Source organism: Lonchura striata, chromosome 11, assembly GCF_046129695.1.
Source record: "Lonchura striata isolate bLonStr1 chromosome 11, bLonStr1.mat, whole genome shotgun sequence".
NCBI lineage: Eukaryota > Metazoa > Chordata > Aves > Passeriformes > Estrildidae > Lonchura > Lonchura striata.
This window is the reverse complement of record NC_134613.1, coordinates 7197987-7216043: the sequence shown is the minus strand read 5'-3', so window position 1 is coordinate 7216043 and position 18057 is coordinate 7197987. Positions and strand designations below refer to the sequence as shown.

The 18057-nt window shown below is 47.3% G+C and overlaps 1 protein-coding gene across 6 annotated transcripts in view; it reads right to left on the bottom strand.

The window, feature by feature from the left end:
* Positions 1–18057, bottom strand: part of MYO9A (myosin IXA) — a 175289-nt gene that overhangs the window by 8427 nt on the left and 148805 nt on the right. For 3 of the 6 annotated variants that reach the window (XM_021554201.3, XM_021554204.3, XM_021554206.3), the window contains 15 exons: positions 17706–18016; positions 15160–16785; positions 13814–13895; positions 8439–8551; positions 7887–8044; positions 7274–7500; positions 6887–7003; positions 6245–6433; positions 5301–5348; positions 4540–4651; positions 3602–3663; positions 1622–1814; positions 1004–1132; positions 564–669; positions 35–166 (listed from right to left, as the gene is read on the bottom strand). In XM_021554201.3, coding sequence (XP_021409876.1) covers positions 35–166; positions 564–669; positions 1004–1132; positions 1622–1814; positions 3602–3663; positions 4540–4651; positions 5301–5348; positions 6245–6433; positions 6887–7003; positions 7274–7500; positions 7887–8044; positions 8439–8551; positions 13814–13895; positions 15160–16785; positions 17706–18016 — 3605 coding nt within the window. The remainder of the gene's footprint in view (positions 1–34; positions 167–563; positions 670–1003; positions 1133–1621; positions 1815–3601; positions 3664–4539; positions 4652–5300; positions 5349–6244; positions 6434–6886; positions 7004–7273; positions 7501–7886; positions 8045–8438; positions 8552–13813; positions 13896–15159; positions 16786–17705; positions 18017–18057) is intronic. The other 3 variants (XM_021554202.3, XM_021554205.3, XM_021554203.3) reach the window with 2 other exon arrangements.

Genomic DNA, 18057 nt, shown 5'->3' with positions numbered 1-18057 from the left:
GGTGGAGGTAGCTCACCCAGCCCCAGGCTCTTACGTGGTGGTTTTGCTGATGTCCTGAACACTCTGTAGTGGGTCTGTTGTGTCGGGGCAGCGGAGGATGCAGGGAGCAAACACAATGGCCAAGGCATTGGCTGACATGCGGTTGGTCTCCTCTTGGAGGGCAATCCTGAACAAGTAAGGATTAAGAGAGAAGTCAGATATAGAGGCACCGCCACTGCACCTTTTGCACATGGTCATAGCTGAAGAGAGATGATATTTCTATGGTGCAATCTTGCTTTGAGGGAAAAAGACAAACCTCAAGACATCTCAGATATTCCCAAGGCAACAACCAGCCCTTTCCACCCAAAACCATGTCCCTGCAGTGGTGAGAGGCACCATAGAACTGTAGGAACCACAAGTGACCAGAGCACAGCAGAGGTCACTTATCAACACAACATCCCTTGGAGAAACAGCTCCACAGCCAGCTCCTGGGAGACAGGGTGGATGCAAAAGCCTCAGCTGTTCTTGTGGGAAGGATGCCTGATCATCCTGCCTTTGCCTAAAGCTGCCCAGGCCCAGCATACCTGACCAGGTGGAAGATGAGGCGCTCCAGGGTGCTGAGGTGGGTGCGGGAGAGCTGGTCAATGACCGAGTACACCCCACGCACTGTCTCCTTCCTCTCCTGGAAGCCTGTGGAGAAACCACCAGAATTCAGGGGCAGCTTCAACTTCTTCCTCCTATTTAAAATGGTACTTCTTAACACTTAATTTTACTACTTAACAGATAGAACTTTGGGGCTGAAATTAGCTGAACCATGATGCAAAAGCCACTAAACTGAGACCAAATTGCCTGAGGTTTTGCATAAAAACCCTTTATAACCAAAAAATCAGACTTTTAAACCAGGTAAATGCAATTTGGCAAAATCAGCCGGTTTGGCCTCAAAGAGTAAATGAAAAGTTTGGTACTCAAAGTGGCCACCATTTCCCTCTACCAAGGGAATGGGATAGGGAGGGGAGCTCCTCACCCATCACCCGCAGGAACTCCTCGTAGAGCTCAAAGGTCATGAGGGGGTTGGGCAGATCTCGGAGCCACTGCTTGAACACGCTGGCAATGACGTGGATGTTATAGTCATCTAAATTCACATTATCAATGTCTGGGTTTGGCACCAGATGAAGCAAGAAGGAAAAGAACAAGAGACAATGATCAGTACGAAGCCCAAGGCTGGACAAGGTGACCTTTAAAAGTCCTTCCAACCCAAACTGTTCAATCGTAAAGTATTCTAAGATACAATATGTTTACATGCCTTTAATAGCAACAGCACCTGATTTCAGCTCCACGTGGCAAAATTAGAGAGAAATACACTTTCCAGGGCAAATAACTTCAGGTGCGACTAAGATTTCTTTTCTCATGGATTGCTAGGGTGTAAGTAAGGCAGCACTTTCCCTCAATTAGAATGACTTTTTTCGTGGATTGCTCCCAAAAAACCCATGAGTTGGTGACCTGAGTTATGGCTGCTAATGTGAAATCATTTCTTGCACAGCCTGGAGTCAGGAATGCTGAAACATTCCACCTTCCTCCCATCCAACTTTGCTGCTGCGGAGATTTTCCTCCCCGTGTAGGATCCTTTCCGCTCTCCTCTTACCTGTATCGAGGCCTTGCCGCAGCTCCTTGATCTTGTTGGTGGATCCTGATTTCCTGTAGATGCCCTCGGTGTAGAGGCCGTGCATCTCGATGTAGTTGATGAGCTTCTCCACCAGCAGCGGCACCGCCCGCTCCTCGCTGGTCAGCCGGGACAGCTCCACGCCGAACTGCCGCGGTGAGAGCTCCGGGTCGTGCTGCACAGGAAAGGGCAAAAGGGGACTGAAATCCTGCTGCGATCAAGGCTGCTGCAGCTTTGGATCTGACTATTCAGAGTCCTTCAGCAGGTACAGGAGATGTGTGAGTCTGGTGGAGGACGGGATGGGACACGGGTCTTGTGATGCTAACCCAAAGGCAAAAAGTTCGGATTTTCTTTCTTTAGCCAGCCCCACTGGAGTTACATTCCCAGCCTGGCAGAGCCAACGCAGCTGTGCATGGTCCTCCTCCACGTCCTGCCCCTCTGGTACCATCTCCAGGGATGATTTCACCTCCCAAAGATGCACAAAGCAGAATAGGCAAATCTGAATCTTGGGTGTTTAAATCAACTCGAAGCACTGACAGTTACAAAATACCAGTGAACAAACAAGACGCCAAAAAAAGAACACGAAAAGACCTATCTACACCTGTCAGGAAGGGCCCTTTTGCCAGTTGCAAATGCTCACTGGAGAGTTGATATCTGGTAAATTCAAATGTGAAAGAAGTTCTCCTGTACAGGAGATTTAGGATTTGAAAAGTCAAGAGATCCAATAAAATATTGACACAAATTCTCAGCCCTAGCCAAAGAAAGGTGCGATGCAGCTCTGCCTTCAGCAAAGCAGTGGCTCCCCCCACAGTCACTCCTGCATTATTCTTTCTCCCTCTCAATGTCATCCTTTCATTGATCCTGCAAACCTTAGGAACAGATGTGTGGAAGGTCCCTGTGTTGTTTCTTTCTCATGACTGATGGTTTGTAGCTCCCTGACACTAAGAACAACTCTAAAAACACAAATTCACCAAGCACAAAGGTACTGGAGCCTTCCTAGAGAACTTCTAACTGCCCAGTGCAAAGCTACCCATGAAGACACAGTGAACTTGCTTCCTTGGATGCAGCACAAAAACCTCCTTGTGCAGAGAAATCACAACAAAGAAGGCAGCTCCAAGAATGTCTGAAAAAATCAATCAGAGATCTCAATGAACTTCCCAGATTTTAGAGCACAAACTCTTACAGTAGGCATTCCCAGCTCTTGCAAAAACAGTGCCAGAAAGGAAAGACTGCAGCAGAAGTTCTATATATATATATATTCAAAATACAAATGTATTCACATACACACACATCTTCAATGTATATATTCAGATTTTTCCTTGGGAAAAATGGACTCATGCAACTTTCTGCAGGCTGTCTATTATGGAGGTTGTTCTCCCCTGAGAAACTTGCCAGGGAGCTGATAAAACTTTCCACTCAATATCATGACTCTGTTTCCTATTTAAAACATCCCACCAAATCTTGATGATTCATTGTTAGCTGGGATGACCTGCTGCACTCATTCTTTGTTCCCCATACCCTGAAATCCAGTAAACAATATTCAATTTCCCTCTAAAGAGGGCAGGGAACATCCTCCACCTGCCCTTCCTTGCTCAGCTGTGGCAAGCAAGGACTGTAGAGAAAAAGCCTGTATTTTCAAGAATAACCCCACATTTCCAAATCCTTAAAAGCTACAAAGCTAAGGAAATTCCTATTATTCTGTGTGGTTAAAAGGCAGGGAAAGACACTGCAACATCTGCTGCATGACTGGGCAGATCTACAGTGACTCATCACCACCGCATAATTCCCAAAATATCTACAAAACTCTGGCTGGAGAGACCTCTGGAGACCTCTGGTCTAAGCTCCTGCTGAAAGGGGAATTACTTCCAGCATTCTATCAGGCTTTGCACCTCCAATAATTTTTCTACTTGGGATCATTGTCTCAAGGTATCTAATGAAAGTAAAGCAATGAGAGACATTTACCTTTTTGGAGCACTTGGTTGTGGTTTTAAGACAGCACTTCTTGTGACAAGCATATTTACATACTGCAATGAAGAAAAGGAGTGCTTAATTATCCCAAAAGTCACACTGCTGGAGAAACAGGAATTCATATTGAATTGAGCAGCACTTCTCAGAACCACCAAGTCAAAAGCATGTTGCATTTGCAGTTTCCAGGGGCCAAGTCTGTATTAGATGCACTCACACAAAAATAATGAAGCCTTTAAAATGAATGGTGCCATATTTACATCCATGAAACATTAAACCCTTCCTCCATCCTCCTGACAGATTAACTCAGAGTATAACCCAAGAGAGCTATCAGACACAGATACCCTCAGAGACTGGAAATTGGCACCTCCTTTGCAGTCTTCCTGCACTGGGCCTGAAATGCTCCAGGGCTGATGCTACCAACCTAATCACAGAAATGGAGGAGGGATGATGGAAAAGGTTGATCCATCTCTTGGGTTTATCCAAAAAGAGATGTACCAGGCTTTTCCATCATCCTTCCTCCATTTTCCTGATCTCCCCAAAAAGTCACAGGCCTGGAGGTCAAACAGGCGAAGCCAGTGAGTTTGCCAAGGTCAGGACCCCCACAGGCATCCTAGGACACATTTCCACATCTGACTTTACTGTCCTTCCTACCATGACAATTAAATGTGTCTGACCTTATGAGATGGCCTCATAACCTGATGGGATAAGATATGTAACACAAAGTTGATTAACTGCCAGGAACGACTGCTGAGGTGGACTTACAGGTTGACTTCAGAAAACTTAAGACCTGTGTGTAAAGTTCTTCAGGTGTTACAAAAATCAAAATTATTTGAGCATGGGGTTGCAGGAAACAGCAGTAAACACATTTCAAAATCCCCAAACTCATCCCTGTCATAGAAGCACAAGAAAAGGATCAAAGAAAGGGTACTTACATTTACAAACAGAAGCCCTGTCCATGATCCAGATCAAGGAGGAACAATATTCACAGTATGTGGGGATGCTGTATTGGGTTGCCTTGAAAATGTGACCATTGTGCTCTTCCACCTGGAGGATAAAAGGTTGGGTGGTGAGAAAAGGGAGCTAGTGCTCAGACTGCTGCAAAATGGAGAGATGAACACAGACAGCTCTTCAACTTTAGATCCTGCTTTTATTTGGTATTTTTATTTCTTTTTCAGCCCAGAGAACCCAAACCAACATCCATCTTGTAGGGGAACTGAACCATCATGGAAGCAGGTTGGAAACTCTTTGACTGAGCTTGGCAGGTCAACTTCTTTATGTTAAGAAGGTTTTCTATCCATCTGTGGCCCTTTCTTTTGGCTCTGCACCTGCACCCTTCCTAGTACCATCATGTCCCTTAGGAAAACAGGAGATGCAATGTCCTCCATATCTGATCCCGCAGATGTAAAAGACATACTGTAAACTTATGCAGAAAGTTGGAGCAAGACTTTGTTTTCCTCTTAGCCCTTTTCTAACAACCCTCAGCATTACATTTATGTCTTGGTTGATGAGGGATGTGTTTTGAGAGCCAACCCAAGTGATTCTTGATCAAGCAAAGCAAATCCACCTCGAATGTCTTTCTAACATGTCCTTTCAGATCTGGTGTTCAGATCTCAGCCCAGGATGTGTCACAAGCTGATCTCTTGGCATTCTGTCCCCAAGGACATTGATTTTTTAATGTGCAGGCTTAACTCACCACATCCGCTTCCTTTTTCCTTCTCTTCTTTCGTTCCGTTTTTGGCATCTGGTGAGGGAAAGAGATTTAACTCAATTTTTGGGCAATTTTGCCAGGTAAGGAGTACAGAGGGCTCATAGATGACATTGTCCAGTGCCTTCCAGCCCCATCCTCCAGTGCACATGCAGCCTCAGAAGAGTCACTCCAGAAAACTGTCGTATGGATCACTCCAGTTTTGGAATTTCCCTGGACAACTTTTCCTATTTTCATCTTGGAGCTGGGAGTAGCTCTGCTGCTTTAGCTCTGACCCCACCAGCAGTGACCCAAGGAAAACATGATGCTCGGCCTGCTCTGAAGAAAACCTGCCTGGAGAGGAGGCTGGAGAGGACTTGGAGCAGAAGAGGCAGGAGATAGGATATTTGTACAATAGACACCATTTCTACAATAGACACCATCTCCCAAGCCCAGCCTCAGATCCTGTGGTTGGCCTTGCAGACAATATTGAGCAGGAAGTGAGATCAGGTCTGTGACACAGGCCAGGCTCTTTCTGCTCTAAGAATGGTACCTAGACCTGAGCCACTGGCCATGTCTCCTTCTCCTGCAACCCAACCCATGGTGATGTGTCTGCTCACTTGGGAAGTGGTCAGGAGACCTGAGAGGGTCTTTCAGCATCCCTCAACGTTTGAACAAATCTCCCAGAACTAAAGAAGCACCAGGAGCTGCCTTTCCAGCCATGCACAGTTGGTTGCAGCTTTGCCCTGGAGATAACACCTAGTCCTTGGCAGCCCAGTGTGATCTGGGGCTGGCTGAGCCCAGTGACACACAACCAGTGAGTCACACCTTGCCTTGTCCAGCTCAGCTTAAAGCAGAGAAGACAACAGAAGGTCCCAGGTGTCTACAGAGGCACAACCCCATGGAAATATTGTTCCCAAACCCTCAAGTAGTTTAAGAAAAGTGCTGAGTACCTTCCCTGCGGTGTAGTCCAGGGGTTTGTACTCTATCATATATTCATCCAGGAAGACTTTGAAGGTATTGACCCAGACTTTAACTGGAGACTCACTCCAGTCCCTCTGCTCAAGCCTCATGGTCTTCTCCAGAATCTGCTCGAATAAGGCGTAGAGGTCCTTGTAGCGGATGCTCTTCCCATCGTCCATCTTTTAAGGAAACAGAAGCAAAAAGAAAAGTGATTTTTATGCAGCCCAGATTTTTCTAGACACTTTTTCTTCTCTAGACAATTATTTCAGTCTCACCAGCTTTCAGCTGCTTGGAGAAACTCCAAGTATGATAAAGAGAAGGAAGAAAGGATCAGACATCTCCACCACCAGAAAAAGTAACACAAAGGTTTCCAGGCACTTTGGGTGATAAATTGGAGTTTATTGATTTTCTGTCATCTCTCCTTTGGCTGGGAGCAAAGCTGTAATGAGGATCAGGAACCTACACCCAATGTATCCCAAGAGATGGCTCATGAGGAAGAGTTAGTCCAAATTTAGATCATCATCCTTTGGGATGAGCAAACCAGGGCATAGCAACACCTGTACCACCAGGAGCATCTAGAATATCCCCTTTCTCCAGGAGATGGAAGTCCTACTCATCATCTGGTCACTTACTGCCAATGCTGAGGAGTAAAAACTGAAGATGTTTTGTCGGAATTCCTTCAGTGCTTTCTTGAACACAACATCCACCAGCGTGTCCTTCTTGCTGTCCTCATTGTCCAGTTCATTCATCTGAGAAAACAAGGAGGTTTTTACACCCATTACTCTTTTGCTGCAGCAGAGCTGGTGTGAGATGAAGCAGCACTAAGAAGCAGCTGCTCCACCATGATGACCAGGTGATTTCCCCTGCATGAGAACCAGAAACTTCTCTAGCCCTGCCCTGGCACCCTTAGATGAAATTATTAGCATTACTACAGCTACCCACAGGATCATTTTACTTTATTGCCTTTGTCTGCTCCTGGATCTCTGTGCTGATTTATGCAGCAGTAAGGCAGGAGTCACCTTTTTCAGGAGGAACTCATCCATGCTCTTGAGGTCGCTGGTGCTGGTTATGATCTGCAGGGAGTCGTTCTGCCACTGCACGGGTTCTAGAGCCACATTGCTGATCTTGACGCTGCGCTTGCGCTTCACCTTGGGAGAGGGCTCCTTGTTCTCCTTGAATTCCCGCCGGTAGATGCCCGACAGCTCAGGACTCCGTGGGGGCGTCAGGTGATGAGGACCCAGGTCTGCTGGTGATAAATGAAAAGATGGAAAGAGATTGAGGAGCAGATGAAAAATAATTGTGACACTAAAACAGGGATATGGGCATTGGAAGAAACCTGTGGAGGAGAAAAGCACAGTGTAGAACTCACAGGAAAATTAAACGTTGTTTCTGCTTTGGTTATTTCCTTCCTCAAGAGAGGAAACATCTGTCCATGTCCAGATGGTGGCTGGAAGGATTAGCGACGTGGAATTCCTTGAGATCCATTACAGATCCCACCCTCTAACCTACTTGCCATTGCTCTGGCTTGACACCATTCATGAATTAAGAAACATAGACCAGCATGGAAATATCCCAATTTCCAATTCAGTTTCTTTCTCCTTACAACTAGTCCCATGTCCCCTCACCACGTACCTTCACCAAGCTGCAATCCAGGAATGGCCTCCCTGCCAGGGGCTTCCTGCTCTGCATACAGCTCCAGCAGCTCGGACTGGGTAGCAAGCTTCTCCCGGTGGGTCTTCTTCTCCCCCTGCTTTCCCTTCACCCAAAACCTCATCTTGGCTCGTTGAGGCCTGGAAGTAAGTAATGGAAAGAACTGCTTTAACTAGGAAAGGTCTTCCTACCCAAAACTCTCAATCTTCTGGACATTCCTGAGGAGATAAATCCACTCAAGTTCTACCAGGCAAACGTGGCTACTCATCCTCAGCAAAGGATGGAAACTTCAGTTTCATGCATGGGATTGGGTGGTTTGGGACAGGATGTTTGGCCCATGTCACCAAAACTTAATTGTGGTGTGAGCCACACCACACACACTGATTGGGCCGCCCATGGTCACGTAGAAAAGGTGGGATGGGTAATTCATGCTGCAGGTGGGGCTCCAAAGGAGCCTGGGTGGCTCAACAAGGTGTTGGAGAGCAAGAGGGACACAGGAAGGCCTTGTCTGCCATCTCCAGCCATGATTCCTACCTCCCATCTGGAGTCAGACTCTTCTGTGTGGCTGCCAGCTTCCCAATCTCCCCTTGGGACATGGTTTTGTGCAGTTTGGCCTGGCCTTCCCCAGAGGTGAATCGCTGCACGGTCTGTAACGATTCCAAGCATGAAGCATTTAAAAATAAGACAGCTCTTGGGATATCAGATGGGTTTTTTTTTCCCTAACAAATATCAGCTATTTCATCTCCTACATCTTTATTTCTATTTGCCTACAGGTAAAAACCTACAGTCTTGGTGAGTCTAGAAAAATATTTAAATTACTCCTAATAAAGAGAGGCATTTCCCTTGCTCCAAGTCTCCAACCAGGTCCAACCTTCTTCCTCCTTGAGCAATCAGTGATGAAAATTAGTTTGCACCAAGCCACGGGTCCTTATTGATCAGCCTGCACAGCTCTTCCACCACCTTCATCCAGACATTCCAGGTCTCCATCCAGAGTGTCCCGTTAGCCACAATGACGTGATTCCCCAGGGGAACCTTCAACCACCTGGATCTGTCCCAGCAGAAGTTCCTCCTCCAACTCTTACTGAGCACTTTATACAAAAAGAGACCAAAGTCTTTGTGCCAAGGACACACCAAAAGGAATCCTTTAACGAAGAAATTTTGCAGCTTTAGTAGAAAATATCTCCACCTTTGCCACCATTTAAAATGCCCTCAGATAATTATTAAGGGTGGGATGAAATCACAGTAACTCAACCTAACAGGATCCCATGAAGTAGCCCAGGAATAGACTTGCCATATTTAAAAAACATATCAATTTTTGTTATATTTTCCAATTGCAGTTGTGATTTGGGAACTGGACTCCTGAAGGAGAAACTTTCAGCATAAGAAAAGTGGAGAATCAGGTTGTATGAAAGGATTTGGGAGACGATGATCAATTATCTCCTGTAGCTTTCCTATCACCTCTCAACTGAATGCTCTATGTTTTAAAGCAATTATTTTACTTCTGTTAAAAATATTTAAATAAAATTTTATAAAAAGTAGGCTGTAGGGAGGGTCACATTTGCTGTATTTCCTGTTTTTCCATGTTCTATTCCCCCTCAGCCAGACTAACATCTCTTCCAGCCAGGAGATGGCAGCATGCAAGGCAAAATTACCACTGGGAAAGTCAGGAACTGCCTAAACCATGAAAGAGATTTTGTTCCTGTCATTCTTACATTTAGGTGATGATCACATAGCAATTATGGATGGGTACTGAGATAAAAGCAATTCAAAACCTATAAAAGTGATCTCCATCCAGCCCAAACCTACTACTTGTTTTAAAAATCATCTGTTAAATATTTGCCCCCACAGTATGGTTTTGTTCTTGAGTAATTTCAACCTTTTGAGTTTCCAGCTTTAGTAAATAAAGACTAAAGGGCAGTTTTTGGCACAAAATCCTTCTGTTTGAGGTTATCTGCCAGGAAACTCTCAATGGAAAGGATGGGAAACATTCTCAGATGTCAGGATGAGCATCTGCACCAGAAAATCCCCCCCTAAGGAACACCACAAAGCATCATGAGGGCAATGGCAATAACTGGGGGTCTGAAGTTGTCTCCTGGTTGAGGAAGGGATCAAGTATTTTTCCTCTGACAGCGTAACATGTGTTTCACCCACCCATAAGGTAACTATGGCCAAAGGACTCATCCCAGCAAGCAGCAGTGCTGTGTGCTGCATGGAAAAACTTCCTGAAGCTCCCTCTGAAAGGAATTAGGACAACAGATCTTCTTTCATTGCCGGCTCTTCAGCTGTACTTGGGATCAGCTGGTGGCAGATACTTGGACTCATGTTTGTCAATTCATGGCTTTAGTGTGGAGGGTGGAGCAAAATGACCGGTTCATTATCCGGGTCCCATTCTCTAAGGACGCTTCCAGAGGGTATTTCTGATGTGATTCCTCTAGCCAAGGCTTTCCATTTATGCAGCTGCTGCAGGAAAGCTGAAGAGCTTAGGTGCCAAGCAAAAGTGGTGCTAACATGTGCTGGCAGAACAGCCAGGAGCTGTTTCTCCCACTTGTGCCTCACTGCAAGGTAGATTAATCCTTGGCTATTCACCAGCCAAAAATCTTGAATCTTGGTCTTGCCAGGAAGCCCTTAATCCTTAAAGAACCTTGGAGTCAACTGTCCCTGCAGCCACCTCACGCACACGGTGCCCCATGGGCTTCAGCTCCAGCTGCAGATGCTCTGGGTGTTTGATGCTCTGGGATACCCTGAACGTGGGTCAGGAGCATTGGATTCCAGTGGGCCTCTACTCAGCAGCTGGGGTACACAATCAGTGACTTGATGGCCAAGAAACAAATGGGCAAAACAGGCAGTGCAGCTGGTGACCCATCATATGCTCGGCTCCATGGGGCTGCACGCGATCTCTCGTTCATCCGGCCAGCAGCCTCGGCTGCTGAGCAGGACATGGGAAGAGGCTGTTTTGGGAAGTTGTAGCTGGAGGCAGGAGCTGTCTGAAGGAGCTATTCACTGGCACAGGAACCAGCCTGCACATGGTGGCTGCCAGGCTCGCCTTCATGTGACTGTCACAAGACACAAACAATGTGTCTGCACAGACATCAACCTCTGTACCGTTGTGTCTGTACCCAAAACACCCCATGAGGCACCATCCAGCTTTATCACGGGCTGCTCTGCCATCTGTAACACTCAACTGGGCTCTGTTAAATATGAATAAACAGTCCCTAAATTTTGCTACTTGTGATGATCCTGACCCAAAAAAGCCCCAAGCCAAAGGGCTGGTCCCAAACCTGCAATACAAAATACAGATGGAAACACTGGACACATTGTCAGGACACACATGGAGGGTAGCGTAGAGCACACAGCGCCAGGGATAGTGTTGGCCTAGAAAGCAGAACTTACCACACCAGGGGTGAAAGTCCTGACCACCAGTTAGAACCAGTGCTGGAGAGCAGAGGAGAGGAGGGACACAGCAGAGACAGGAGAGAGGTGGCACCTACTGCTACTCGCATGCGGTGAGAGCTGTTAAACCAGGTGAGCAGAGTCCCAAGGAGCACTTCCAAGGAGTACAGTGACCCAGGATGCTCCCAAAGATGGAGCTTGTCAAGCACCAGCACAGCACTTTTCACACCCCAGAGAGAATGATTCCTACAGCTACAATTCCCTTGGTACGTGGGCAGCCTCCAGGAGCACAGCAAGGCACTCCAGGTATGGCATGGGGGGGCATGGTTTGGTGGTGAACAGGGTGGTGCTGGGTTTGTGGTTGGACTCAACGATCTCAGAGATCTCTTCCAACCTAAATGTTCCTATGATTCTATGTAAAAAAGTACATTTTTTTGCATAAAATTCTCCCTTTCCCAATCCACAAGCAGGGATTGCATAACGGTGCAGCCAGGTTATCTCAGCCCATAGAGATGGATCTTTCAATCAGGTTTTGAGTATTCCTGCCTCAAACCCCCAGCAAATTTATCAAGAGCAGGTTTAAAAAATGTGTGGAATTTGTAAACTCTGCCCTCTTCCAGTGAGGAAATTATCCTGGGAAAAATGATCCTTTATAATAAGAGCTGCTAAAAGAAAAGTCATGAAAAGCCCACCTTGGCCACCTGCCTTTCTTGGAAAAGCAGCTTTTAGGATAGCAAGGGATGTTTGTCAGACACACAGCAATACACTGTGGCACAAAATAAATCTCTGGCTTTGGGTTTCATGCTCTTCTTTGGTTTTATATTCAGCTCCACATCCTGTACTGCAGCTGGAGGAGAGGAACATGGCAGCCCTACCCAGCACTCTACCCAAAGTCTCACAGCAGGACATGATTCCTGGTGTTTATGCACACTCCTATGGGGACATCTCCACTAACTCAGGAAAAAATACGAGCGGGTTGGAATCTGTTGGCCTCTTCCACTCCTGAAACCTCTTGGTTTGTGATTTTCCAAAAGCAGCTTATGTGGGTGGGAGATTAAGCCTGAGATGCAAAAGCTGCACTGCGCTGGCTCATGTTGGACCTGCTAAGGGATACTTGTCACTGTGCTTGGAAAAAACACTTTGGTTGGTTGTCTTTGTTTCAAACCCACTATTTCACTCTCACTATGTTTTCATTGCCCAATTTCCATGGTTTTGCTTTTTCTGACCTGCTGTCTACCAGCATCACTCTGATAATTGACCAAGTAATCATTGGAATTGTGGCTAAACATAAAAAAATCAAAAGCAAAAGAAGCCTCAGGATTTACATAATTTGGTTGTCTGTTGCTTTTTGAACAATATTTACTTTCTTTTTTTACAGCTGTATATAGGCCATTTTTAGATAAAAAGGTTCCAAGGGCAGGATGAGGTTAAAGCCCCCAAAAGAGGTAATTGTGCAATACAAGTTGTAATGCTCCAGGAAAACTATGGGAAGTGTGGTAGATAGCTAACCAACCAAGGAGCAAGAAATAGAGCTTGGATGGAGCACTGAGCACCCTGGTCTAGTGGAAGGTGTCCCTGCCCATGGCAGGGGGTTGGAATTGAGATTTAGTCTCTATCAATCCAAACTATTCTGTGATTCTGTGATTCCATGATTTTGCCTCTGTTTCTGCTGTGTTTGCCAAATGTACCCATCTACAGCATCCTTGGGAGTGGGAAAAGAAGCAGTGGAGGGATCAGTGCAGCTAAGGTTAGCAAAGAAAGGCTCCCGCAGCTCCGCTTTCACTTCCCCACCACACTGGACACAATTACCATTTCGGAGTCACTGTAACAGGCCTGCCCCAGGCGGGCTGCGGGCACCACCTCTGCGTGAGGAGGGTGCTCAGAGGAGAGAAGGAACTCAAAACTGCCATCGTAATCCTCTTCCTCCGTATCCCCCTCCCCATCAGCAAAAGTACCTCTAGTCAAGAAATCGGAGCGCGTCCGCGCCATGCGGGCTTTCTTTTTATGGCTCGGTCTGGGCACCTGCTTGACCAAAGGATAAAACAAAACAAAACAAAACGAAAAGAAGGGTTTTAAAGTAAAAAGGAGATTCTACTCGTGTAGCCTTAAGACATCTCTGAGTGCCACTGCACCCCATGGAGGGGATGCAGTACTATGTCTAGTGAAAACAGCAAAGGACCAGGAAGAACAAAAACTAAGACAGGACAGTGAAAATGGACAATCATGGGTGTCACTCAAACAGAGACGTTAAACCAAACCAAGACAAGACGGCGTTGGACAGTGTTTGCCATTAGGATCACGGGATCCTTTTATCCAGAGTTGCTACAAATTATTCCTACAGGGCTTTTTATTTTAAGAGAAGGTGTGGAGGTTACTGTGCTGTCATACCCCCCATCCCATGTCTAGCAGCTCTCGTGCTTCAGAGTTCACTTCTTTGAAGCTTTTGAGGGAAAACTGGCCAACTAAGTTATTCTTCCCCCTTTTCAATGGACAGAGAAAACAAACAAGTAATGACTCACCTCGCCTCTGCCAGACCCCGGCATCTTAAATGGCTTCCGTGCTATTTCCCCCTTGGAAAGGCACTGATGATTTGCCTCTCTGCTGAAACACAACAGAACAGAGATCTTTCATCCTCTCCCAAAAGCCTTCCCACCACACTAGCCCAGATCCTGGGAGTCCAAGCAGTCAAGACTAAATTTTAAGTCTGAGGTCATGGGTTTCAGAATTGCTTGGAATTCTTCAGGACTGGACTTAATACCACAAGACAATAGGAGAAAACCTTCTGCCTGTCAACTTTATACAGCAAGGTGGTTATGGATTGTATCTTTGTTCTTTGGGATTCTCAAATGTGACTGTTCTGTTGCAGAGCAAAAATTAAAATACAGCAATTCTTAATGTCTTTTTCTTCCTGTTGCTTGTTCATATTGTGCATGAACCAGGAAAAGAAATTTTCAACAGAAATCTTCTCCCATCACAATGGCACAGAGACCACAAGACTACTACACTTGGAGGTACCTTGAGTTACCAAGTCATTCACTGGGAGCTTTTGCCTTGGAAAGGGTGCAGCAGGATTTAGGAGGGGGGTGATTTATATCCTTTTTAAGTTACATGGCCAAAACCACCCCAAAATTAGGCAAGGCACCTTTAAGCAACACAACAGAGTGGGAGCAAACATTGTCCAAAGATCTTGCTGCCATCTCCAAACTGGAGCAGCCCAAGGATAAGCAACATGATGGAGCTGAGGAACTGCTAAGTCTATTACAGGAGTAATTAATTACATATGTGAATGATACAGACTCCAAAGAGCATTCACTCCCAAACTCTCTCTGGAGAGCTGGTGTTTTTCATCGGCAATAGTCAGTGTCCCCATGGCTTTGCTGGATTAGTTATATGGTAAGCAAGGAAAATCCTGTAATTTTCTGCCTCATCAAGTCATTTCTATTCCAACTACCCAATAATCCTAAGAACTTATTAATCATGTTTCACCTTGAGAAATAAACTCCTATCCCCGTTCATGTAGGGTAAATAATAACAGTATTGAGCCTGTTTATTGACTCTCTTCACCTGCTTATGTCCATAATTATCTCCCTGGATTATATAATGTTGTAAGAGACTGAGAAATCATATTCCAGGTCTTTTTTTTTCCTTTCCCTCTGACCTCCTCATTGCTAGAAGATCAAGAACCCTTTGTTTAACTATGAGGTTTGTGCAGACTCCAGAAACCGAGAGTAGCCAAAAAAGATTAGACTAGACTCCAGAAACTCTCTAGGCAAAGAGAGAGCCCATGGAGAAAGCCTATGGAGACATCCTGTGGAGAAAGCCTATGGAGAAAGCATAGGGGAAAGCCCACCATCTCTTTACTCACTGGAGGCCAAAGGGATTGTCTTTTGGTGTGAAGAACATGGAGCTTGCCCTCGTCTCCTCAGTGGCCTGGTTGGGCATCCGAGGTTGCCGGAGGCGCTCTGTCCTTGAGAAATGGCTGCCTGGGTGGTCCTTGGGGTCCAGAGCTGGTTTGGAATGGCAGCGGGGTTCTAGACCTTCTCTTCGCTCCACGAACATGCTGACAGGTCTGTCTTTGGGGGCACTGTGGGCTGGAGAGCTTCCCCTGGTCCCAACAGTGAGACCCTTGATGTCCACTGCTGAGGTTGGAGCCATGCCTGGGGTGGGGCTATGCTCCCCTCTGCTCTGGGGATGCAGGATGAAGACTGACTGAGGCCGGTTGTCTGTTTTTTTGGCTGGTTTGAGGGAAGGGTCCTTCACTCCGCCCTGCTCTGTCCTCTGCAAAGCCTCTACCCTCCCTTGCTGCTCGAAGGCTTTGCGTTGTTTCTCCAGAATTTCCTTCTGCTGGCGAATCTGCTCCATCATCTCCCTCTCATTTTGCAGCTGAAGCTGCTTTTGCCGTTCCTCCTTCTCCACATTGAGTTTTTCCAGTCTCTTAATGACAGAACCTGGAGAAAGGGCCCGTGCTGCTGTCACTGTCCCACGTTCCTCTCTCTTGGTAGAGGGTTTATCCTTTTCCTCCTCTTCTCCCAAGGCTTTACCCTGATCTGGATCAGAGTCCTTCCTGACCTCAGAGAACATAACTGTCCTTTCCTCTCTTTCCACTGCTTTATTCCTTAGGTTATTCTCCACCATCTTCACCTTCACATTGTCTTGTGGTGGAATGTAGAAAGTGGGGAGATTGCTAGAAAGGAGTGTTTCTCTTGGGTGAGTCTTTATAACATTCTGGGGGTCACTGACCCCACACTCCTTCCTGGTGAGGTTATCAGGCAGCACCACGTCTGCTGGGGTCTGTCTGCAGCTGGGCAAGTCTTTGTTCACATCCGCTGCACAGAAAGGCTCCTCCTGCAGCTGAGCCTGGGGACTGCTGGGCAGGGAGTCCATGGAAAATGACTGCGTATCATGCTCATCTAAGACTAAAGAAATAAGTTTGCTACTTGAGGTATCTTCATTGCTTAACAACTCGAAGCTCCCTTGAGAGCTCTCGCTCTCCGGGGTTCCCTGAGGGGAATGCAGTGCCTCGGACACCAGCTCGGTGGGCCAGCGCTGCTCTTCCGAAGGTGACAGCCCACCCGTGGAGCGGACCTTGAGCAGCTCCAAGCTGAATTTCGCCTGCTCCAGTTCCCGCATCCTCCGGCTTTCCCTCTTTGCACGAACCACTTTTTTCTGGTTGAGATCCTCCAGTGACTTGGGCCTCTCTCTCACGATGATCTCCTCCTCGGTGTCCATCCCGCTGTGGCTGCTGGCTCTCTCATGCCTTTTGTACACGGAAGTATCCAGTGGGTCCATGTGATTCACCCGGTTATTCTCCATCAGTGATCTATGTTGTTCCACAGCTCTCACTCGCTCTTCAAATGAGCTGTCCTCCCACTTAGATGGGTCAGAGCCCTTAATTTCCAAACCATCTGCTTCCAGTCCATCCTCTTCTCTCCCTGCCAGGCCATTCTCCAGCTGCATCTCTTTTAACTGGTGCTCTTTCAAAGCTCTAAACCTGGAAGAAAGCAGAAAACCAGGATATTCAGCCCTGCATCCACTCAGGACCCTTCCAGGCACTGCACTAGTGGTGTCTTATCACCACCACCACCATCACCACCACCACCATCTCAAGAACCCTCCTTGCACATCTGGAGCAAGAAAAGGCAAGGCACATTCGGTTTTAAACCTTCTCCTCCTCTGCCATCTCTGCTACCAAAGGGCTGCCCCAACGCACCTGAAAGCTCCCCTCGTGCTGACAGCAGCAGGTCCAGCCTCCATCCCTGGTCTAGCTCCTTCATAAGCTGTCAGAGCCAGAAAAGCTTAACCCATCACACCCCCCTGGCTTCTCCATCTTCGCCATCCTCCTGGACTGCGTCTGGAACAACTTAGCAGGGACTTGTGCCCGGCACCAAGAGCTTTCTGCAGCTCCCAAATGCTCCAAGCGATGTTAAGGTGCTCCACACCTTGCAGGCAGCACCTCTGGAGAGTGAATTGTGACCTGCCTCCCGGCCAGCGAGCCAAGGCATGGCTGGAAAGCCTGTGCCCTCCACAGCGGCTGGCTCCGGTATCCCTCGTCCTTGTGAGCCAGTGCAGCAACCAGATTGGTGAGGCAATCTGAGTTAAAAATAGGCTACTTAAACTGGTACTGCTGCCAAGAGGGAAAAAAAAACCCTTGCGAGTATTTACGGCCTTGGCTTTGCACTGCCTACGTGCTCCAACCTGAAATAGGCTCTGCTTATTCCAAGAGCAGGACGTGCAGCTAAATTGTTAGAAAGCGTGGGCAAACAAAGGACCAGGGCAGGTCAGGAGAGGGTCATGGAGGGGACACTGCCCTGTGTCAGTCACTGTAGTGCCCTGATTCACACCAACCACCTTCCTCCCCGCCATGAGCATCACCAAAACACGTTCCTCTTTACCCGAGGCCAAGGGCGTTACCTTTGCCGTGCCAAATAGCCCCGGCACGCCGCCTGCAGGCACACGGCCCTGCTCCTGCGGGCTGCGTACGCCTGCCGGCTGCGGTGTCCCCGCCAGGCTGCCTGGATGCTGGTGGCTGCGGCGTGCCGGCGCCTGGCGTGCTCCCGCCAGCAGCTCTGGATGAGATGGGCTGCAAACTGCATCTGCAGGAACCTCCGCCGCTCCACGAAGCCTCGCCAGTGGCTCTGAAGGATGACAGCGGCTTTGTTGAGAACTAGAGGGTCTGGGGATGGTTTGCCTTTTTTTTGGCTTCGGTAGCTTCGCCAAAATCTCTGCAAACACAGCAGGGGATTCCTTGTAACAGGTGTTGTGT